Genomic DNA, 25,680 nt, shown 5'->3' with positions numbered 1-25,680 from the left:
ATCAACAGGAATTAAATTACTTCCACACTGAGAATTCTAATAAGAGTGTAAATTCAATCCAATAGTATATTGAGCAGAGCATAACTAGGAAAATAAATTATATTCACTGCAGAATACCATGAATTTGATTTACAGGGATAATTCACCCAAAAATTAAAATAATATGATCATTTACTCACCCTCAAGTTGTTCCAAACCTGTATGAATTTCTTCTGCAGAACACAAAAGAAGATATTTTGAAGAATGTGCAACGGTCACTCAATTTTTGGTAAAATGACAACTGCATGTGCGTAGAGGATGTGTCTTAAAGAGATGTGGAAGGTAAGCAGAAGAGAAAACTGCTCTACTGACTTTTGTACTCTGAGTTCAAAGTTTATTTGTGTGTTTTTCTTCATTCAATTCCCATGTATATAGATGAATGATGAACCCGGGGAAAATACACCAGCTCTTGTCTCTCGTGCATCTTTTCCTCCGACCCCACACCTTGTTTTTCTCTCTGGGCAACGGAACATTTCAACTTTGCCTTATAAATGTCGGTAACCAAACAGTTAACAAACCCTATTGAATTCCATAGTGGTTTTTTCCATGCTACGGAAGTCAATAGGGTCCATCAACTGATGGTTACCCATATACTTAAAAATATCTTTTGTGTTCTGCAGAAGAAGGAAATTCATACAGGTTTGGAACATCTTGAGGGTGAATAAATGACAGAATTTTCAGGTGAACTGAAATTTTCTTGACATTTCCAGGTTTTCTATGGCCACGAGAACCTCTGCCACTATTAAGAATAGAGTGTTTATTAAAAAAAAAAAAAAAGGGCAATATTAGACCATGTTGACTTGATGGTCATGATGTGGCGGTCACAAAACGTGCACATACTAGTACAAACCAATGATGTTTATTTTGCAGTCACAATGCTTACACTATATGTAGCAGACATCCAAACAAACAATCAAACAATTCAACCTTATCACTCAATGGACCCAACACACAGTCGCCAAAAAACACATTCACATCAGGGAACCAAGAAAAGAAAGTGAACATCCATGAGTGTTGGACATGGTTAAGAGATGAGCTAGTTCTTCACAAACAGTTAGCAGCAACATCTGTTGAGTAGCACAAGTTGCTAATATACTCCATTCACCTCTGTTTAAATCTACCATATTCTGATGTGTTTTCTGTTATTAAAAATAAAACTCGAATCCAGGGGGAGAAAAAAAAAAAAAAAAAAACAGGGTTTAAGATAAAGAAACTGTTGAGAGTGATCCTGTTGCAATGACTCAAGTACCAGGGTCTTTTTTTGAAGGACACGGCTACATTCTATAGGCTTCACTACCGAAGAACGCCAGATCAACAATAAAGCCACGAGAGACTGGAAGTCTGTGAGATTAAAAAGCAGGGAGAACAGTTTGACGAAAGCTCAGAGAGCAACTTCACCACAACCAAGTCACTTTATCTAATCAAATCCACAGACGACATGATCAAACCCTTCAGAGACAAAATGGAAAATGTTACACGTGCGTTCTCCTTTAACGGAGGTCTCAGAATTCATTTTACACTAAAATGGGTCATTTTGGGACCGTTTCCAGGTCAGCAGTGAGTAGAACTAAGAACACCCTCAGCAATGGAGGTGGTGGGGATGTCACGATGACCTTAAAGGGGAAGGTTGACGCAAGACAGACTTCATGCTCAAGATTTTAGGGAAATGGTATCCCTCCTGAAAAAGTTAACGCAAGGGGCTTTGTGTATTTACAAATCTCCCGTTTTTGTTCGATAGAGTCAGTTGGGGGGAGGGTTGAATAATAAATGTACAACTTGTGATCCTATACGACTTTTCATCCCACCCCCTCTGTGGACAGGTGTCAATCCCAGCACTCATGCCACAATCCCATGTTGTCACCCGGATATAAACAACTCTCTCCATACAGACAAACCCACACTTCCAGCACAGTTGCACTAACTAGACTGTAAAAAGTTTTCAATCACACTCATTATTTGTCTTAAATTGTAATAATTATAAACATTGTTGAAAATGTTATGAAAAAAAATGTACACTTTTTTTCCTTATGTGTTTCTATACAAGGCAGGCAAAAGCAGAGCACTATGTATACCAGCTCATCCTAACCCTTCCTCCCACGGACATGCTCTCAAACACACTCTCTCACACACACACACACACACACACACACACACACACACACACACACACACACACACACAGACGCCCACTTCCCATTATCCCTCGGAGCGGTTCGGGTGTGCCGTCCACTCTAGAGTCCACACTGGTGCCATCCCACACCCCAAACCCATTCCCAACCATTCCCCAGCCATACCCTCTTCACTCTCTTTGGACTTTGAGCCCCAAATGACAAGAGAATGGTCAAGGAGAAGGACTTCTAGAAACTGGCTTTAAAATATGTATATATTTATATGTGTATATATATATTTATATATATATATAAAAAAGGGTGGGGGAGGAGATGTGAGGGGAGAGAGGTAATGGTTTTTTTTAGGGACTGGGGAGCGGGAGGTGCAGGCTTGCGCAGTGGTGGTCCCCTGGCAGCCGGGCCAGGGGCGGGTGGGAGTACGGGGCGGGGCCGGGCCACATGGCCTGGTGCTCTATGGAATGTCAGCTCATCATATCGTTGCTGTTTACCCCGTATGTGGAATTCTTCATGGAGTCATTGACTTCTCTTCTAAATACTGAAAGATTCTGTGTAAACCTGCAAAATGAAGAAAAAAAGTTGAGTACATATATGTGTGTGTGTGTATATATATATATTTGAATGACATCCGTGAAAATAAAAAAAAGTTTGAGTGTCAGCTTCTGTCTTAGCATGGCAAAATAAATATGAATGAAAAATTATTTTAATACTCTAAAACTTTAGTTTAGGGATATAAGATATAGTAACAGTGAAGCTTGTAGGGCTGCCCCCTAATAATTGACCAAACAGAAGTCAATGAGAAGAGGCTTAGTCAACCAAATTTGAATTAGTTGGTCAATGGTCACAGAAAAAATGCAATTGGCAAAGTCATGCAGTCCATGACAGACAGATCATCAACACGGCTGGTCCATGTGGTAATAACAGTATGTCAGTCAGGAAATCCAAACATTCGTTTATCTTTCATCAACCTCGAACACAGCTTATTCGAAATTACTATTTGAACAGAAAAATCTTTAGTTGAGGACAGCCCTACTGCTCGCTCTAATGTTAATCTAGATAAATGTGCACTATTATTAGGCACATACCCAAGTGTTTGTGTGAAAGCTAAATTAGTACAGTGCTTACTGCATGACGTTTAATTTAACGTGCAATTCTCTCAATAGGCGCATCCATTATAATGCGGAGATGACGAGTCAGCGTCGTCAACTTCATTTTTGCAGGCGACACTAACTCAAAGCACTAGTTTATTAAAATTACATTCATAATCATTATGATTGTGTGTGTGCATTACAAGTGTGTGCTTGAGCACTTAATTTATATTTTAAAGGATCTTTATTATGGTTTAGTATTTCTCTGTAAACAAACAATAAAGGATAAAAACAAAAAATGACAAGAAATCAAATGACCTGTCTCTGTTTTTGGTGAGCAAGTTTCGCTCTATGCCCTCCATGAGATTTTCAAAGCATAAGTGCATGGCTTGCTGCTTTTCTGGTGGTTGGCTGTTCACAATGCTGTTCCTCAAATCTGCAAAATACTACAAACACAATGCTCTGATCACAAAAGGTGCTGTAGTGCTTATTAAAAGTAAAAAAAAAAAAGAATGATGGGCCTCTCATTAGACAGACCGCAATGATTTGATAGTCACAATTACATTCATTATAGATGTGTACAGGTGTGACTATTTACAGAACTGACACCATATTTACATTACATTGTTTTTACACATGCATGCACATGCTAACGTTTAAAAGTTTAGGGTCAGAAAGATTTTTAATTTTTTTTTTTTAAAGAAATTAATACTCTTATTAAAAAAGGATGCATTATATTGATCAAAAGCGACAGTAAAGACTTTTATAATGTTACAAAAGATTTCCATTTCAATCCTGAAAAATGTGTCACGGTTTCCATAAAAATATTAAGCAGCACAGCTGTTTTCAACATTGATAATAATAATAATGAACATTTCTTGAGGAGAAAATCAGCATATTAGAATGATTTCTGAAGGATCATGTGTAATGATGCTGAAAATTCAGCTTTGCCATCACAGGAATAAATTATGTTTTAAAATATTATTACTTTTATTATATTTTGTAATAGTATTTCAAAATTTTACAGTTGTACTGTAATTTTGATCAAATAAATGCAGCCTTGGTGAGTATGAGACTCAGAGAGTATAAGAGACTTTCAAAATATATATCTAAATTTTTTTTTTACCAACTCCAAATTTTTCAACAGTAGTAATACACGTAGTAGTAATATACAGTTTTCAGAATCAATTCAGAATCGTTGAAGAGAGAAATACAAAGTATCAGAGAATTGATTCCCCCCCACTTTTAATACACACACTACATACCTTCTCATTGAGCAGAATCAAACCAAGCAGTGGCCGTGACATTGACCACTGATTCCTACAATCTTCAAAAATGATGATATTCAACACAGTGGACAGCATCTGGATAAAAAGATTGCAAGAAATCTGTCAGATCAAATATCTCTAATACACTTCAAAATGTCAACGTACATGAGGAAAATATATTTTATAACAAACAAATGGCTGTGAAAATCTCTGCTTTCAACAAGACAAAAATTCCTAAACAAATAATTTATGATGTAAAAATGCATTTTTTTTTTTTTTCATTTCTTTCAAAGCCTCATATGGCTACAGATGCAGCTCACCTGCTGAATCATCTCAGGGTGCTGCTGCATTATGTGAAGGAAGCGGTCACTCTCCTGGGCCATGGGCGCCGCTCTTTTCTTTGTGCTGCGTGACAGCTGCTTGAATAGATAAGTAACTATGTGATCCAGGCTTGAGCAGCAACCAGTGCATACCATTGTGTCTGTGAAGCGGCAAACAGAAACAGAGATCAGCTTAATAGGTTCAAAAACATCTAAAGGTCCATGATGGAACTGAAGGAGGGTTTGTGAGATCAAATCGTGTACAAAAAAAAATTCTATGTTTGAAGAGAATGTCCTTACCAAGTGCAGTAAGCCCCTCTGATATGGAGGACAGAATGTACATGACGACATGAGGCTCCAAGCTGGCGATGAAGTTCATATGGTCTTGGGTTAGCACCTCCAGAAGAGAGTAGTAAGACTGACTAAGCTTTGGATAGTCCTGCAGGGAGACCAACCAACCAAAAATCAACCAATCTGAATGCTGAAAGACACAATCCTGATACTGATAGCTGACGGCTCTTACCAGCAGGTCACTGTGAGGGATGGATAAGAGCAGCTTAATAAAGGTCTGCAGGGCGTTGTCCAAGGCATCATCGCCATACAGACGGAAGACGCCGAAGTTGACATAGTTGCCGCTTAATACGGCTTTCAGCATGGAGAAACAAATGGAGATTCCCTTCAATTTCAGTGCATACACCTGATCTTTTGGCACCTCACCCAGTGTCAGGATCCGATTCCCTTGAAGCGAAAACAAGACAAATGATTATTTTACTACACCAAACCAGCAGAATAGCTCATTAAAATATGAAAACTGGGTCATTATAGGAGAGGATGTACCATATGTTGTAATCATCTTGCTGGTCTCCCTAAACAATAGGATTCCATTCGGTGACGACACATCAAACTGTAATCTCTGTGACCTTCATGTAAAAAAACAAAAGAAACACTAAGTCAGAGAACATGCATAACCTTAAAACACAGCTCTCAAGGACATGTGCAAGATGTAACATATGCGTACCTGTTGTGGACGAGCTCAGCCATGAGTTTGAGGACCGGTGTGGTGCAGGCAGGTACATGGTACCAGAGCTCTATTGCCCTCTGTAAGATGGGCATGTAAGAGGGGTAACTATGACCTGTTAAGGAACATATTAAAATTGCCATTCATTCTGAAATGCGCAGTTTGGTCAAAGAGATTAGTTTTTAGGGGTGGGGGGTGGGGGGGGGTCTATTCACACATGAATTGCGAATCTATCTTCTATCTTCCGATTCACAAATTTCAAAAATTCGATTTTCAAAATGTATATTAATAACCCGATGTTGTCATTTCAAAGAAGGCGAAAGTCAACTGCAAGAGCAGTGCAGCACAGTTTAGACAGTGCACAGGCTTGCAATGGGGGGAAGCATTATGAATGAAGCTTACTTGACAACAAGTTCATATCAATATCTTAAATAGAAAATAGCCTTAAATCATGTACAATTACCAACACACGTCTAGTGGTTTTCTGTATATGAAAGTGATTTGAACATACCCTGTATCTAAGGCTAAATTACAAAAAAATTGAGAATGCAACGGCACATATTATATATTTCTAACTCTAAACGATCGACCATTGATCAGATCCAGCTGATAATCATTTCCTTTGATTCTATGCGCCTGTCAACTTGACGCTCACATAAACCGATCACATTTTAATGATGCAAAAAACATGTGCGCGCTCATGCTGTGAGAGGCAAATGTGAAAATTTGAACAGTGGCGGGCTAGAGTAAAATAACACTGTTACAAGGTGTGTATAATTTAAACTACTTTATTAAATAACTTCCGACCGATTGGCACTAACAGTAGCTGCTGTTATGTTCTCATGCTACTGCTCTTCCTGAACTCTTCCCTCTCTTCATTAAGGCTCCAGGTGAAGGAATTCCAGATATCAAAAAAAGCAAAACAAGCCCCTTAAATACAATATAAGAGGCAGACATTAATCCCCTGTACCATGGGAACAAATATAAACAATATAACTAGTATTATCAATATTCTACAATGTTAAAAAGGCAGGAAATGTAATTTATTATGAATAAAATAGTTCAATATAAAATATCTAGATATTATAAATGGATTGATTTATAATACATATAATTTATAATATTTAAATTTTGCACTGCACGTTGGTTGAACTAATCCTTTAAATTAAATGAATAATTTCATTTCCTTTATTTTTTGTTTCATTTTGAGTTCATCGAACTGAAAATTGATTAAAAAACAGATTAAAAATTGTGAATTGTGAGGTTCCAAAAGATTCCCACCCCTATTAGTTTCGTATCATTTTCTTAGTTTGTTTAAATTTGAATTGATAATTAAAATGAAATAAAATAAATAAATAAATAAAAACAAAAATAAACACAAAATAAAGAAATATACACATAATTAAACAAATAAAACAAAACAAAAACAAATACAAATACATATTAAAAGGATACATCCAATCAAAGAGCATCATAAAGCTGGTCTTGGCATTGAAGGCAAAGGCAATTCCCCTTAGATCTCTCACAAGTCCTACTAAAGTTCTCTAAAAGAAAAAGAAAAAGATTTGGTCATCTCTCATATGTGAAAACACTGAGGTACAGATGCATTCTAAAGGTCAGCAACAGAAATGAAAACAAAGGTTTTTGCAAATGCTGCACATTACACCGAGAAGGGTGCTATATGATAAAGAATACGACATCTCACTTTTGCTTCTTGTTCATTGAAGGTGTTGGTGCTGAACATCTGAGCAACGGCTTCAAATGCGGCAGTGAGAGGAAGCATGAACTGTTCAAACTGGTCCTCGTCCTCACCTGTCAAAAACATCCTTTTACATGACACTTATATGCTCCATTTCATACATATCAGATGATTAAAGGGTTAGTACACCCGTAAGACCTTCGTTGATCTTCGGAACACAAATCAAGATATTTTGGTTAAAATTCAATGACTCCATAGCCAACAATGACATTTCCTCTCTCAAGATCCATTATTGTACTAAAAACATATTTAAATCAGTTCATGTGAGTACAGTGGTTCAATATTAATATTATAAAGTGACAAGAATATTTTTGGTGTGCCAAAAAAAAAAAAAAAAAAATTAACAACTTATTTAGTGATGGCCGATTTCAAAATACTGCTTCAGGAAGATTCGGAGCATAAATGAATCAGCAAATCGAATCATGATTCGGATCGGGTGTCAAACTGTTGAAATCATGTGACTTTGGTGCTCCGAACTGCGGATTCGACACACTGATTCATTATGCTCCGAAGCAGTGTTTTGAAATCGGTCATCGCTAAATAATTTGTTATTTTGTTTTTTTTTGGCACACCAAAAATATTCTTGTTAAATATTCTAGAATATTTTTGGTGTGCCAAAAAAAAATTAACGACTTATTTAGTGATGGCCGATTTCAAAACACTGCTTCAGGAAGATTCGGAGTATAATGAATCAGCTAATCGAATCATGATTCGGATCGCATGTCAAACTGTCAAACTGCTGAAATCATGTGACTTTGGCGCTCCGAACTGCGGATTCGACACACTGATTCATTATGCTCCGAAGCTTCCTGAAGCAGTGTTTTGAAATCGGCCATCGCTAAATAATTTGTTATTTTGTTTTTTTGGCGCACCAAAAATATTCTAATATTGCTTTATAATTATAATATTGAACCACTGTGCTCACATGAACTGATTTAAATATGTTTTTACTACCTTTATGGATCTTGAGAGAGGAAATATCATTGCTCCCTATGTAGGCCTCACGGAGCCATCGGATTTCAACAAAAATCTCAATTTGCGTCCCGAAGATTAACAAAGGTCTTACAGGTGTGGAATGGCATGAGCGTGAGTAATAAATGACAGAATTTTTCATTTTTGGATGAACTAACCCTTTAAGGTCAGTCCACTGTAAATTTGAAATATGAACTATAATAGGTATACCCTTACCCAAATCTACCATAAGAAGTCTTCCCAAGGCTGTGTAGAAAGTGGTCCGACACCTCATATCACTAAGATTGGCCTGATTGTTCACGCCCAGGAAAGAAAAGTGCTCACTCTGTCACATGGAAGAAAAATAACACATTGTCAGCTTGTTACTGAAGAAACAGTTTTAAGAATTGTAATAAAAATAAACAGTTTTTAAAATAAATTACTATTTTTTTTTTTAAAATTTATATTACTTTGTTTAATGTCATTGTCCATTAATTGCACTCCATGGACAAATAAAGCTGAAGAAAAACGAATAAAAGGTCATGTTAGTCACTTACCGTGTGGTTGTTTAGCATGAACTGGACAGCGCTGAGTTTCACTAGTTTTCTAACACTGCTGTATGTGACAAATTAGGTTAAGGAAACACAAAAACATATTCACTGTCAAAAAACTTCACAGACCGTTCTATAGATTTACGTTAAATAAAAGTCCATCAACCTCAGTAACAATGCTGATACTGTTTAAAATTTAAACAAGCAACATGTGTGTAAGGATATCCAATAGAGAGGTCATTGAGGAGCTGTAGTGTCTTAGATGTGATTGGTTCACACTGTCCCCAGTACTTCAAGTTGGTGATTCTGCGTTAAAACAAAACTCTTCATTAAAAATGGTTTTCAATTGTAATTTTTGACAAAATAAGTTTTCCTATTAAATATATCTATCATTAGTTGACATATACTCACATTTTCCCAATGAAAACACTGAGTACCATGGTCTCATCATTCAGGCCAAGAACCTCCGATAGTCTCCGATACAACTAGGGATCAAACAAAAGTAGTATTATTTCATGTCATCTTGAATTCATCTTGAACAGGTGTTTTGCAATAAATGGAATGATGTATTAACCAATCAGCATCAAAGATTGGAACCATCCATTTTACAAAAGCATTTAGTGTTCAACTACTGAAAAAGAGGTTGGGAAATAAAGCCACGAGAAGCAAGCAACTGTGATAATTCACAGAGGGTTCTCTTCTCACAAAACCATTACCTATATTTATTTGGTGAGAAAAGGGGGATAAAGCAGTTCAATTTCATTTACAAATTAAAAACCTAATGTACCATTTAAATGGCAAATACAGTATACATATTTTTCTACCACAAATACAATTAGACTGCTAAAAATAAATTCTTTTAAGGAATTGATTACTGATTACGGCCCAGTCCAAAATGGCACACTCCTCTGATTCTACACTTTGCTGCATGGGCTGTTGGGTAATAGTACACTGTAAAGTCTGCATCTCTAAAATCCAAATTAAGTGTGCCATTTGGGACACTATATACAATTCGCCATTAAATTTAATACATCAAGATCCAATCAGACTTCATAATGATTTTTGCACTGTTTTACAGTTATGAGGAGCACTTTTAAAATGTATTTAATTCCAAGGTTAAAGGATTAGTTCACTTTTAAATAAACTTTTCCTGATAATTTACTCACCCCCATGTCATCCAAGATGTCCATGTCTTTCTTTCTTCAGTCGAAAATAATTTAAAGTTCTTGATGAAAACATTCCAGGATTTTTCTCCTTATAGTAGACTTCAATGGGCACCAAACAGTTGAAGGTCAAAATTAGTTTCACTGCAGCTTCAAATTGTTCTACACGATCCCAGATGAGAAATAAGGGTCTTATCTAGTGAAACCATCGCTCATGTTCTGAAAAAAATTGAAAATTATATAAGTTTTATCCAGAAATGCTCATCTTGAACTAGCTCTCTTCTTCTTCTTCTTTATTTGAATTCCACCACTGTAGACGCTGCTAAGCGTAATACTGCCCTCCACAGGTCAAAGTTTGAACTAATTGTTATATACTATTGAACTAGCATATTGCAAATAAAAATTAGTTCAAACTTTGGCCTGTGGAGGGCAGTATTACACTTAGCAGTGTCTACACTGCTGGAATTCAAATAGAGGAGAAGAAGAAGAGAGCTAGTTCAAGATGAGCATTTAAGGTTAAAACTTATATAATTTTAAAAATTTTTCAGAAAATAAGCAATGGATTCACTAGATAAGACCCTTATTTCTCATCTGGGATCGTGTTGAACAATTTGAAGCTGCAGTGAAACAAATTTTGACCTTCAACTGTTTGGTGCCCATTCAAGTCCACTATAAGGAGAAAAATCCTGGAATGTTTTCATCAAAAACTTTAATTTCTTTTCGACTGAAGAAAGAAAGACATGGACATCTTGGATGACATGGGGGTGAGTAAATTATCAGGAAAAGTTTATTTAAAAGTGAACTAATCCTTTAAGGACAACAGGATAAAGCAGAACTAAACACAGTTTTAAGGCCAATTCACACTGCACCGACATACGCCGACCAAAGCAGACGACCACCAGATTAAAGAAAGTCACTTCTCAGACATTCCACGACCCGACAAGCAGTGATTCAACATATTCAATCGGCAATAAAATGCTCAGACAGACGCAAACAGACGCCGACAGGATCCCACACTCATCCGACAAAATTTGATGAAGTGTCTGTTGCCGTCTGTCGGTGCAATGTGAATTGGCCTTTAGAGGAACAGCTAGTCTCTCTATGTGCACTTATCTTCTCTGTTCACAGGTTGGAATCTGAGCGACAAGAGAGAAAACTTCAGCTTTCTGGTTAGTTGAGACAGGTCACTTTCATCTCCAAACACAAAAAACTATTTGTTTTTAAATCTACGTGTCCACCTATTTGTTTTCAAACCATTTAGAAAGCCAGACTAAAAGAGTGAAACCACAACTAAGCATGCAAAAAAGCTGAATCGACTGTCTCTTTTCAAAGCCCAGACACAACACCATTGCAAAATTCAACCATTCTGAGAGTTCAAAGGCAAAACCCTGTGAAAGTTACGAGAGATCAATAATTAATTCACTACTAGCTGATTTTATGTTTTAGATTTGATGTCTAAACAAACCACAGCTTGAAGTTTGTGCTCATGCAAACAGACAAACTACACCTGTAATATAACTGCCATTACCTTTGATGATTTTTGCACCTGGTCACCGATGTAGATTTTCCGAAACTGTTCGAAGAAACTGAGCATGGCTAACTCGAGCTTCTCATTTCCTGCTTGAGCCAGCCGTGAGTCTGTGAGGTTCATTAACTGCAAAACTCTGAAAATGACAAAAGATGAAGTTTATATTAAAGCAATAAGTACAAGAACCAGTGATCATAAGTGATTGTTTAATTAAAATTCAATTCTTTACCACTTTGTCGAAATAAATATAATTAAGCACTAAAACCATAAATCAACTTTTTAATACAAGTGAAATTAGGAATTGCATCATTATGAAGATAAATGTTCAGTGTGAAAATTTGATGCAATTAACATTTTAATTTTAACGAATGGCTGTTAATGCGTCGGTTCAGACTGACAAACATTTGCATGCTGTCAATAAGTTATTTTTTTTTTATAGAGAGGTATTCTGATCTCTTTTCCAACAGACTGCAAAGAAAACTGGCCAACCAATAAGATTTACTCTCTTGGTCACATGCCCAGCGCTACTGCTGTTACATAAAACTAGACTTTGTGCACGCTTAAAAAGTAATTCAGGGAACCTGATATCACAACTTGAATGCATGGCTGCAAGTTAAAATGTCTAATTTATTGATTTTAAGCCTTTTAAGATGCAAACATTATTTTGTTGAGTTCTGTTGACATAATAATGCTGATCATTACATTAACTTTATATTGTGTGTAATTTAAACTCAAATTTCTGCTTTAAATTGTTTTTTTTTATTAAATTGTAGTTAGTTAATGTAATTGTCTTGATAACTTCAGAAATTGGGTATAGTGGATTTCTAGTTTCCAGCATGCTTTGCATAGGACTGGATAAGGAGAATGTTGAAATTAAGTTATTATTTCATTTGTTTTTTAGTGAAGGGAAAGACCTGTTAGTGTTTAATGCTGTTATGTTTGACATTTAAAAGAGTTTATGTTGAAGTTTGAGGCTACCATTGTGCTGAAGAGGAGACTATGAAGGTAAACACTACATTGAACATATGAACAACTGTACTGCCAGTGATAAGAAATATCTAACTTGTTCATTAAATATACATGCTAAATAAGTTACATTTAGCATGTGTTATGATAGCTGTGGATTTTAACTGAAATATAAAAGATTAACTGGTTCCAAGGCTATAACTCAAGTAGTTAGAGCTACTCAATTTTTTGAGTCATCCACTTAAAAAATTGTATGTTACACATTATTAAGTTACTCTAACTCAATATAGTTTGATGGTTGTTTCATACGAAGTTGCCATAACTCAAACAGTTACGTTAACTTTTTTTTTTGAGCCAACAATTTTTTTTAGAGTGTGGCACTAACAAACAGACTATTTGGTGGTAGCACAATGAACAACATGGGAAGAATTCAGACCATTATCACTTGCCTTTGTACTCTAGTATGTGATGTGGTTTAATAAACACCATAGTTAATACAAAAATCTGAAAAGCTTTTTAAAAAAATATGTAAATAATGTTTGATTTCCTTTATTTTCCTTGACAAAAGGGTTGTGCAAGTTGTGCATATTCATTAAGCCCATCTGTCTTTTTTATACATTGGTCTGAACAGCCTTCAGTGCCGATTCCTTACCGACACACAAGCTCCCCATCCATGGCATCTTGCTCATCTGTGCTGGCGAAGGATACTCTTCCTCCAATGACCGCACCAATGATGTACACCAGCCACGTCAAACGACCTGGACAACACATTCGTAACGTAAGGGTTGTATCGTGACGTATGATTGTGCATCAAGAAATGTGAGGTGCTGTAAGCTCACCCTCCTGGACTGCTATGTCCATTGTGCTGGAGTTAGTGGACTGCAGCAGCTCCTGGTATGACTGGGCAGACTGATCAAAGAGCTGGACCAATAGGGCGCAGGTCTTCTCATACTCACACCGCCCGATAGTAGACAGCTGGTCCAGCTGCTGTTGCACCAAGCCGGCATCATCCAAGGGATCTTCAAGACCATCCCTGTATAGAATGGATATTGTATAATGAAACATTACACACTTATGACATTCATGATCATCGGACCTAACTCACTCTAGATAGTGCTCACTCTACCTCAGAATGATGTGCACGGACTCCAGGCGAGATGTGATGTAGGCCTTAGTCACCTCAGGGGTGTAGGTCTCCAGCATGTGGGGCTCCGTGGCCTTCACATAAGGGACAGATGCCGCCAAACGCTGCCACAGGCTCAGCAGATAGTGCACACTGTTGGGTGCAAACTCCCAGTGCTGGGACGCATCAAATTATTATCAGTTTTTGAAAAGCCAATTTTCAAAATTTTAATAGCGTCAAGTTGGTTCAACTTCTATAATAATCACAATTCAGATTTGTCTTTAACATGCAAAGTCCTTCACTCACCTGAAGACTAGTTACTGTGAAGTTAGCGATCAGTCTTATGACCTCGGGGTAGTTCTCTACTTTAACCAGCTCTCCCAGTTGATAGTTACTCTTGAGTCGAGCCAGCAGTCGGCAGAACTCATGGTAGTTGTTTGGGTCCGACAAACTCTACAAAACCAAACATGATAAAAAGCACACACACACACAAAAAAAAGGCCATGTTACCCCATACCATGCTTTGAACAGATTTCACAATTTGCACAAGAACAGTCTCTCTCTCTCTCGCTTTAATTCATTCATTCAAATAATTGCAATCTTACCACAATGCTTCATCTCTGTCTGATTTAAAGTGGGAAGACAGCTAGGTGTAATGACCCGTAAACAAAATAACTAACAAAAATTAATCATTATTCTTACCCATCCAGTCAGTTTTAACTTGTCAGTGCTGTCATACCGCTACTCACTATAAGCAGATGCGTTCTACTAAGATGGGCACCATCCTATCTGACCCCATACCCAATCCCTCCACCCACGCTGGGAAGTGAACGCGAATTCAAAAGCAAAAATGAGAGCACAATAATCGCAGTTAAATCAAATAACCGCAATCAGATGGTTATTTAATAATTGTGACATGCCTAATTACAATGACAAGAATTACTGTTATAATACTTAACTAATATTACAATATATTTATAAAGACATTTGAACAAATATAAAGATGGACAGCATACTTGAGGGTTCTCCAATATCCTCTTCACACCATCTACTAAATGGGAGAGGAACTTTGCTCTCTCTGCGTTGTTGAAGAGAGACCTTCTGACAGATGCTATTTGGACTAGACAAGACAAAACCTGGAAGACAAACATACAGTTCACATCATTAGAGGAAGAGTCTAACAGTGTCTATGAGGCAAAGGCTTGTTTATCTTCACATGCATATCATGCTGTTTATCTGACACTCACCAAGGGAGACAGCGAAGGAGGGATGGAATGATACAAATCAAAAAACAGCTGCAAGGTTGAGGAATCCAAAAAGGCTGCAGGTGAGAGAGAAAGGCCAAAATGACGCATGAATTAAACATGAATGCCTCTTTTTATACTAAACATATGTGCACTACTATTCAAAAGTTTGGAGACGGTCACGTGTTTTTCACGTTTTTGAAGGCTGCATTCATTTAATCAAAAAAACAGTAAGATTTTTGAATATTATTAGAATAAAAAAAATATTTTCTATTTTAATACATTTCAAAATGTAATTTATTCTGTGATGTCAAAGCTGAATTTTCAGCATCATTACTCCAGTCTTTAATGTCACAAGATCCTTCAGAAATCATCCAAATATGCTGATTTGCTGCTCAAGAAACATTTCTTCTTATTATTATTATTATCAATGTTGAAAACAGTTAGGCTGCTTGATATTTTTGTGGAAACCATGAGTTCAAAAGAACAATTTATTTGAAGAAGAAATATTTTGCAACATTATAAATGTCTTTAAGTTCACTTTTGTTCAATTCAATGTCTTTGCTGAATAAAAGTATTATTTTTGATTACACTTTATTTTAAGGTGACGCAGGAACATTGTAATTACTCAAATAAGTACTGAGTAATATTAATTAACCACATTTACTTACTATAGAGTTACAGTTAGGGTTAAGTTAAGGGTGTTACTTGTAATTATGCATAATTTACTGTTATTACTATAGTAAATACATGTAGTAACATGTAACTACGTCAACTTTAAAAAAAGTGTTACCTTCATTTCTTTAACAAAAATCTTACTGGTTTGAAAACTTTTGAACAGTAGTGTATATGCTAAAAAAAGAATGATTAGCCAGCCATAACAAAAAATTTGCATATTGAAGTCTTAAAGGTATAGTAGAAAAGAAAATAAAAAAAATTGCAACAAGAAAAGCCGACTTTATAAGCATCTCTAAAGAAGGTTAAAATATACTATAAAATACAGATACTTTAAACGAGTACAGGGACACGGTTGCTCCATTCATTTCATTATTTCATTAAAAAAAAAAAAAAAGGGAGGTTCACCTGATCTCCAGCTGGTGGGGATCTGGACGGTGCACAGATCATCTGAAGACTCATCAGTGGATGTACCGATGAAATCAAAATTGAGGCAATTGTGGGCCAGTTTGAGCAGCTGCATGAGCAGCCCATGCTGGCTTTCATCGTTTAGATTCAAGTTCTTCCCAGATGCCTGTAGACATACAGAACAATGCATTGAGTTCTTTACATAATATTCAAGCATGCTGGTTTAACAGTTGTGAAGGAAAATATACAGATACATGGTGCAGTCTAGAAGTCATTAAACATTAGCCTCACCTGCTTGAGGAGGTTGCAGGAGAGGGTGAAGATGTCAAACAAAGAGGAATCTCGAAATGATGATGCAATCTTCCTGTGTTTTGTAAGTGGATGCGATGAGTCTGCCTGGGGGACCGTAAGAAGATTCAAGGAATCAGTAATTCATCTTTAATGAGGCATACAGTTTTTGATCCTAAATATACAGCAAAAAGACATTCCAAGCACTGAGGAAAGACAACATGAATGTCTAGAGACTAAATGCTGTGAGCGGAGAAACTTACTTGGTTAATCTCATTGGTTAACTGGGAAAGAATTGTGACTCCTATGATGCAGTGTTCAACACTATCCTGAAAGAGTCAAAAAAAATGTAGCATGTTAAAAATAATCTAAACCAAGAAAACCTTATAAACAACTTCATAAGAAGGAATGAATTATAAACTTCACTTCACTGGAATGAAAATCTTTGGCCAAAATTAACAAACTGGGTCATAAAGCAAAACCAAGATGTGATTTGCATTAGCATTTAAAATTTGTGTCTTTCAATGAGAGTGCACTACTAGGAAATATAAATACCAACTGCAAAATGTTTTTGAATTTTCACCACAAAATGTATTTATAGACTGTTGTGGTTGTGCAGTTACGCTTAAATGTCCTCATTCATGAAACAGGAGTAGTTTGCTTATAAATCTTTTTTTTTAAGAAACTGTTGTATTTAATGCAACAGTTTACATGAGAATTGTTTTAGGAATGATTTACATAAATTCATTTTTCATGTTTCATGAATGAGGACAAATGCCCTCCCAAAATTCAAGGTGACTGAGAATAAGTCCATAAATCTCGAACAAGGCATCGTTGATATATTTTGAACACCATCATCAATTGTTGTTTCCATTAAATCCAAAGAACATGTATATTTTCACATGGATGTTGTTTTCTCACCTCATCAATGTTTGTTAAAGTTGAAGTTTCATTTAAAATAGTCAGTTAAAAAAAAAACATTATTCAGGCGAACATCAAAAATGGCACTTTCAACCAAAAATGTTTGCGCATTCCTAGTTAAAGGTGCAACAGCAAAAGGTAAGGAAATATTTCCAAAATGTATAGTTATGAATTTAAGAATATTATATTTTCTAATAGTACTATATAATTCATGTCTACCTGTAGGAATCTCGTCACATCGACTATGACATTCCTGAAGACGTAATCTTCCTTTTGGCAGTCGAACCAGCCAAGCTTGGTGATTCTGGCATAGAGCTGGATCAGGGCTTGTGTCACAAAGGCAGCAAGCTTTGGCCGGGTTGCCAGATAATTGAGAACATAATTTCCTGAGGAACCAATGTGACATTTATTTCAAAATGTTGTCTCTTCAAGGTTTCTGAGGTCTAAAACTCATATTGAAGACAAGGTCGATCTTATAACTTACGAATGTCAATGCGCTGCTCCAGGGGAAGTGGATTACTTGTACGAGACACCAACTTGGAGAGACACGTTGCAGCCAACAACTGCGAGTATGAGGACTGTGAAGATTTGACAAATACACTGTCAAGCAAGCAATCTGCAATTTGGGAAAACCTAACCAAACACTTTTAAATAGTCGCTTAACTCAAACTAATGGAGAAAGAACTAGGATTTTTGAGAACATTGCTGTCAGATCATTTCAGACATCCTGTTCTTCACAGCTTTCAAAAAGTTTAATTCTTACACTTCCTCTTTCCAGCAACAACTGGCATTTACTCAGGCAGTCCGGACTGTTGGTGAACTCCACCAGAGCTTTCTCGGCCTGTAGACGTGTGGTGGTGTCTGTGGTCTCATATAGCTGCTTGCACAGGATCTCTAGCTGGGCTAGGCTCTGAAAAAGAGACCCACATGAGTTTAGTGGCAGCAAAAAAATAATTCCTGATATTTTTTCAGTTTTCCAAGAAATTCAAGCTAGCACATGTCTATTTTTATAACTACTACAAACTCTACTTGCAGAAATATGCTGGTATTGATAATCAAGCTAGATGATGGATGTGGTCAATGACATTCATTTAACCACATCTACTATTTTCATCAAAAAAATATGTTAAAACTCATACAGATAATGACTTGAATACACCTCTTCTAAGATAAGCATGTTTTTAATTTCTGCATTAAAATTTGTTGATATTTTTGGGGGAAATCAAGTAAAATTAAACGTCAGGGTGATACAACTGTCCTGATATGATATATATATAAAAAATTAAGTAGTTTGGCATAATCTTTAATATTTGTAAAAAATTAAATAAATAAATAAAAATAATTGACAAAACTTTTGTACACCAAATCAGTCAGGTGCTGATTCTTATGTCTGTGCATCAAGGTCAATAAGTACCTTAAAATATCAGATAATTTGACCTCTTTACATCAAGGTTAGTATAGGTTGTAAAATGTCATGTGGTGCGACTCCAAAACAATGTATATATATATATATATATATATATATATATATATATATATATATATATATATATATATATATATATATATATATATATATATATATATATATATATGAATTAATAATTCAGAATATTTGTATTAAAAAATACTTTTTTGTGAAAAAGATTAAGACACTCTCTGATGTATTCAAGATTAAAGGAAAATATGTTGTTATACTTGGTTACACCACATGGCATTTTTAGAGTCATTAAATTGCCCACATGCTTAGACCACTAATAGCACATCTCCTCAACAAAAGACACAATTTGAAGTATTGGCAAATGCTAAAGATGCCAAGTTTTACAATCTTAAACCAGAAGCCAGAGAGCTTCTTGTACAATCACAACAACAAACAACGGGTTTATGAAAAACTAGACACTTATGTTCCATTAAGCAAATTAATGCACAGTCAACACATCCACAAGTTATTGTTCTAAGTCACTGAGGGAGTATCTGGTTCATGCATGCATGAAAGACTATATGGTGATTGGAAAAAAAGTCAGTGATACACTTTGGTGGTAATAATACATAGAGGAGAATGAACGAGCTAACTCGTGTTATGCAGCAACAAGCCTCTGACTCTAAACAGTCCTTTGTTCCCTTGTAGAGCATAACTAACTATACAAAATCAGCATCAGCAGAAAAACAGCAGCTGCAACAAATGACTCTAAACGAAAAAGTTAATGTGTATTATTCTTTGCGCTTAAATTAAGTTAATTAAAGTTAAGTTTAATACTTGCACAATTACTCCTTTAAAACGTTTAAAAATGCACACTTTCTAGTGCATTTCACAACTTTTAAGTTAGTATTCATGGCATGCCCATGTATATATGCTTGATGCAACCTGCTGATAACAGAATCAAGAGACCCTAAAGAACAGGGAGGACCCATAAAGATACAAAAAAAAAAAATGCTTTGCATCCTAATAGATAAAATGCAAGTTGTATTTGCAAGGAACTGCACAGACAAGATAAGACAACGCCAAATTGAAAAACACAAAATGAAGACATCATGCATGGGTTTTACTAAAAATAATGTCAGTTATCACCTACAACCTACTTATAACATGTTAATGACGGGCATTAATATGCTTTGAGCACTGTGCATTAAATGTTTACACCGTACTTGAATAATGTAGGATTATTTTACATTTTACTATTAAAGTTTTCACTCTTTTTGAGCTGCTAAACAAGGAAATTTAATGTTATAAGCCAGAAATATTGCTGAGTCATATGAACTCACTGGCCTCACAACATATCCTTTGATAATCATGTAAACATACATATATTGAAGTATTAGTTGGTTGGTTTTATAAACAAGTATGTTACACTACCAAGATGTGATCGGCAACACTCAAATGGCCTGTAAGACATAGGGCTGCTCTGATGGTAATTAATAATCTATTACTGCAAATGGAATGGCTTCTTTCCCACTTACAGAGTAACAGGACGCGTGGCAACAACACTGGAAAGCTCATGTTTACTGTTGCCTGTGCAAATGAGAGTCAGGTTAACAACTGCATGGTCCCCCACTTCATTAAGTTTCATGGGAATAAGCAGTTATTCAACACTGTGTTTAACCCTGAGACCTCCTTAACCTTTGCCCCCAAATATGACCTGTCTTGAGCAGCTTGTTTACAAGAGGAAACATGACAAGCAGTGTCTGAAAACATGGTACAGTGTGTTTTAACGTCCTAGTGAAGCCCAAAAATGCTGTCTAGGTATGGGGTATTTTTAGGACAACAATATTGAGTCTATCAAAAGTGAATGAGAAGTAGAAAAATAATTTCTTTAAATTCTGAGCAGCCTTTATCTGTCAATTATACATTAAATTGATTTCGGTTGCCTAGTTGGTCTCATTAACCCCCGTTATCAAAAACAATGTCATGACAGTCAATGAAATTTAATAAAAATATAATTTTTTTTCGTTTCATTGTAATTAACTTGATTAAAACACATCTCAAAACATTCTTAAATAAAATAAAGCATTACATTTTATGCATAATATAGTAAAACCCAAAAAGGATATTTCTGGTTGGCTAACGTTACATTCACTTCATCCAATAATGGCAGTTATTCCGCGAAGTCATTTAACTCTTCTCTAACACTAAGTTACAGGTGAAGAAAATATCAGTAATATATCTATTATGAATGACTTTAAAAAACGTTACATTTTTACAACCCGCGAAGGAAGCTAATGTAAACAGCGTTTTTATAATTTTCGAGAAAAATTCATTTCTGGTCGGGCTTTTGGTTTGACGAGGCGGCGCGCGGGAGAATCTCGTGAGTTAGCACGCGAGCTACAGGCTAACAGAGCGAGAGCTCAGCAAACTGGGCACATTTGTTTCCAGCAATAACAGAATGACAGATAACCAAACGCAAATACGTCTTTGGGCATACCGAGAGGCTTTTCTCTTGGAAAAAGTCTTGCTGAGCGAGAGTTACTATGGCTTGTGTATACAAGGCCAGTGTATTCATTGCATTGCAAGCGGTTGGATGAGGGATGATGCCTTGTTTACAATGTAAAACATCACTGTGGCTATAGAGTTACATACAGTGTAATACAAATGATCTCTCAGGATCTACCGATCGCTGCTGCTTAAGATAAAAGTCTTTGCATCTTGCTTCAAAACAACTTTCAGTCACAACTGGCAGAGTTGTGTGTTAACTCTGTAGTCCTAAAATCAACATGATGACAGGCCACAAGTCAACACTTGATAATCGCATCCAATAAAGCATGCGAGCCAACCTCTCCCGCCGCGCGACGCATGCATTTAAAACAAACACGTACGCATCGCCAAAATAAGCCTCGGGATCTATCACTAGGCTGTAGTGGATCACAACACATTAATTTAATAATAGCAAAACAAAATCATTTACTTACCTGCACATGATCCGCCATTTTGCTCCATTCATGCTCCTCTCACTCCCCCTGACAATGAGCATGCGCGCATCTGCCCACAATCACTGGAACGTTTACGCAATTGACGCAGGTAGTGATAAAGCCAGATGTTCGTTCGAGGCTTCGTGAATACCGTTACGGCATCCATCCACCGCCGAAACTAACGCAGAAAAGAGCCTTTGTTTACATGCTTCTTAAAGTGAAACTGCGAATTCAGATATTAGAGGTCACGTGGATTTATGATTCTAATTATATCTAAGCGTGATTGACAGTGCTTATTTCAAGTTCACAGAGGCTTTTGCGTTGAAGGACTGCACCTGTAAACAATGTGCATCACTTTTGATGTCAAAATGATGAGCACTGATATGAAATGAAGACCAGACATAACAGTCTTCTAGAAATTGTTTTCTGTAGCTTTATACACTGTAAAAAATGTTTTTTCAAAGTTAGTTAAATAAAGCAAAAATTATTAGAGTACGTTTTACAAAAAAAGTTTTACATTTTCTACCTCAAAATTTCACATTCAATTCAATATTACTTGCTATTTTTATTCAACTGTCAAATTTACTAGCAATTTCTGAGTGAAAATTATTTCTACAACAATTGCTGCATCCGAAATCACATACTGAGTAGGTACTACATTTTAATTTTAATTTACTTTGCGACTGTTAGTACGTTCTATATAGCCTGCTATGAATGTGGGTAGTATGAATGAAATTTGGATGTACTATATCTGCCATGTTGTTACTGTCACATGACCTACCAGTGTCAGTTGCATCTCTTCACTGCCATTGATAAAATTTTTTACATCAAATGTGCACTTCAGAATCTCAGCAGAAGTAGTAGGCCTGGTCATCCGGGAACTTTTCGCCTATTGTTTTTTGAACACTATTGTATTCTGACATAGGCCTACTCTTTTAGCATACTGTTTTTCGCATAGCCTACTATATTGTAGGGAAGTATTCGATTTTGGGTGCAATGATTTTTTTTTTCATGGGAAGGCCCTTAGAAATGTCACCATGTTGGCATCACATGACTAGATGTGTTATGCAGTTGATTGATTTAGTAATAATAACAATAACAACAATAACATGTAAAGCCTAATAATTTGCTTTTCAGCCAGTGTTCTGTTTCCCACTAATAAATCTGAATCTTCATAATCTTTTCTGGACAATAGAAATTATTCTCTATTGTGACGTATATACAAATAAAATGGCTTCTCAAATGAGAAAAAATGTAGGACGGGACTTGATTTTGTCCATTGGGAATTGATTGGATTGTTGTCATTTTTGTTTGGATTCAATGTTAAAAAGATAATGTTTTTGATTAAAGATTAGTAGAGCACATGCATTCAAAAAATGATGATGAAATAATTCAATAATAAATTGAATCATTTAATACTATCATTTCAAATGATGTGCACAGATAAGTAATTTATAATAAACACTGCAATATTCCATAAAAATAAGAATTACTGAAGAAATATGAAAATAAGAATCAATGTTGGGACCAAGGATTGTTGCGACATATGGATTTCATAATAAAAGCTCAATATGAACACCAGATGGTCCTGTTACCCTTTAAACAAAACAAAATAGAGATTTAATGTAGTCGTAAGTTTCATTCTCCTCTGTGAGTTCTCATCATGGTTTGTGACACTCTCATTGTCACGTTAGAGCTAATTTACAGTTCGGCCTAATGATAAATCAATTAAATTTAATACATAAATAACTGTCTACATTCTTAATAATGTGATGTAGATACATTAACAAGGACAACACCATTATAAATAGTTATGATGATTAAAAATGCACAGAAATTTTAGTTGATTGCTTGGATTTTGCTAGAGAGCTGCTAATTGGTTGTTAGCACTTTGCTAAGAAGTTCTTTATGGTTGCTAGGTGGTTGATAAGGTGCTCTGGGTTGTAGGTGCATGATGTGAGGTTGGAAACATCTGTAGATTTTTTATTATTATTATTAAACTAGGCTTTGACCATTAGTTGACTGAATTTTTAGATCAGGATGAACTATCAGTTGAGCAATATAAAGGTTTGAAGATGGCTAAACTGACAGGTTTCAGGCTCTCTACCAAACCACAAGATATTCATAGTTCATTACGCCTATTCAGATAGAGCTGTGGAGGCTAACAGCTCATTCAAAGCATTCACTGAAGTGAAAGAGAGTGTGGAGACAGTGACAGGATAGAGTTTGTTATTGTATTGATTTTTATCACCTTGTGACTCAGATTGCTTTGAGTCTCAATTGAGGAATTGGCATCTCCATTTTTTTTTTTTTTTTATGAATATCAAAAAATTTATATGTATCAGTATTTCATTTCAGCCAGTTTAAATGTTCCTGTGTTGTAAAAATAAAATAAAATTCTAAAATACAAATGTCCCATGTAGTCTTTCAATATGAATTCATACAATCTCCATGCATAGTAATGATAAGCAAAAAATGTTTAAAAAATGTTTACTGTTACATAAAACAAACTAACTGAAAGTTAACTGAATGTAACTGAAATAAAGCCAAAATAATATGAAATATAAATATTAAATGAAAACTTACATTTAAAAAAAACTTTAAATGAAAATTAGACATTCTGCTTTGGCAACTAACTGAAATAACTTTCAGTTTCAATAACTTAAGACAATAAAGCTATACAAAAATATTTCTAAAACGTAAACAAATTAAAATTAAAACTAAAAGCTAGAAAATATAAAAATAAAAGTTATTCAAAAATTCAAAATATTACTAAACTATAAGTAGTATATAAATAATAACACTGATTTAAAATCATCTTAAAGTTAAGTATGTCACAGAGTGTTAGTTTAGTATCACCGAGATATTATTTTAGTTTTTATGATTTAGTTTTTATTTTTATATTTTCCCTTTCATTTTTATTGTAGTTAAAGTTTCAGCCATTTTGTTGTGTTTTTGTTATTTTTATTTGTTATTGTTTTTAATGTCCCTTTTAATTCATTTTTATTTCAGTTTTAGTTCTAGTTATATTAGCACATCAAGTTTAACTAAATGTTGAAGAGAAATATATATTTCAAGTAATGAAAATGCTATCTTGTATGGTTTTAGTTTTAGTAAACTATAATAACCGTGTCACACCACAGGATATGTTTCTCAGAAGTTTCTCAGAAAACCTCCCATAGTTGTGACTAAATCGGCTGTCGCATGACCAAAGATGGCCTTAGACCAGAGTGGCATCGGCTAAAAATATGGCCTTTCGACACCTATCAGTTAATGATACTCAGTGGTTATTGAAAGACGATTCTAAACAAGAATGTTTTAGCATTAGCAGCTTGTCTTCAAAAATGTGTACACACTGTACGAGAGAGCCTGTTTGTGATGTAATGCTTGTGAATGTGCTGTAATAGCCCGCAATGGTCACAAAGGGGCACTCTAGATACATGATCAGACAATGTAGGCCTATGGCAAGAAGCCTTGCGTTCATTTAATATCCTCTGGCCAGTTTCCTGAGTGTTATTTTCACGCCTTGAGGTGAAAATAATAAATATCATGCACAATTGATGTACATAAATACTCTGTATGTGCAATACATTTTTAGATTTGAATAAAATTATATATGTATATAAAAAAATGGAAGATCATGTTAATCTATTTGGACTGACATTGTAATAATGCAGAACTTTGCATGTAGCATTTACTGTTATAGTACTGTTGTAAGATGTGAGGAAAAGTAAATCATTCCCATGATCCTGTGATTGATTCTGATGTGGCAGCAATGTTTTCACTCTTTTTACAGAAGATAAACAGTATTCAGCTCTAAATAGTGTCAAACAGGAAGAA

General features: G+C 35.5%; 1 protein-coding gene across 1 annotated transcript; it reads right to left on the bottom strand.

Annotated features, from left to right (window-relative positions):
- Nucleotides 1–879: 879 nt before the first annotated feature.
- xpo7 (exportin 7) lies at nucleotides 880–21,990 on the bottom strand. The gene is made up of 28 exons (XM_048176552.1): nucleotides 21,841–21,990; nucleotides 18,200–18,346; nucleotides 17,921–18,014; nucleotides 17,656–17,822; nucleotides 16,779–16,844; nucleotides 16,519–16,623; nucleotides 16,228–16,393; nucleotides 15,148–15,221; nucleotides 14,917–15,036; nucleotides 14,207–14,353; nucleotides 13,904–14,076; nucleotides 13,617–13,810; nucleotides 13,430–13,535; nucleotides 11,812–11,947; nucleotides 9,532–9,605; nucleotides 9,346–9,426; nucleotides 9,127–9,190; nucleotides 8,807–8,915; nucleotides 7,565–7,671; nucleotides 7,315–7,403; nucleotides 5,860–5,967; nucleotides 5,679–5,761; nucleotides 5,365–5,579; nucleotides 5,142–5,280; nucleotides 4,842–5,002; nucleotides 4,519–4,617; nucleotides 3,572–3,699; nucleotides 880–2,723 (listed from the first exon to the last, which is right to left on the bottom strand). Exons 1-28 carry the CDS (start codon nucleotides 21,856–21,858, stop codon nucleotides 2,630–2,632), a joined length of 3,264 nt encoding a protein of 1,087 aa, XP_048032509.1. The 5' UTR covers nucleotides 21,859–21,990; the 3' UTR covers nucleotides 880–2,629.
- Nucleotides 21,991–25,680: the final 3,690 nt, after the last annotated feature.

The sequence above is a fragment of the Megalobrama amblycephala genome, linkage group LG2 (assembly GCF_018812025.1).
Source record: "Megalobrama amblycephala isolate DHTTF-2021 linkage group LG2, ASM1881202v1, whole genome shotgun sequence".
Taxonomy (NCBI): domain Eukaryota; kingdom Metazoa; phylum Chordata; class Actinopteri; order Cypriniformes; family Xenocyprididae; genus Megalobrama; species Megalobrama amblycephala.
Note: the sequence above shows the minus strand (reverse complement) of the source record. Positions and strands in the feature narration are given on the sequence as shown.

Coding starts and splice junctions, on each gene's coding strand:
- xpo7 (XM_048176552.1), bottom strand. Junction 13,811..13,903: donor TCCGTGCACATCATTCTGAG/GTAGAGTGAGCA, acceptor CATTCTATACAG/GGATGGTCTTGAAGATCCCT. Junction 3,700..4,518: donor TGATTCTGCTCAATGAGAAG/GTATGTAGTGTG, acceptor TTGTGTTTGTAG/TATTTTGCAGATTTGAGGAA.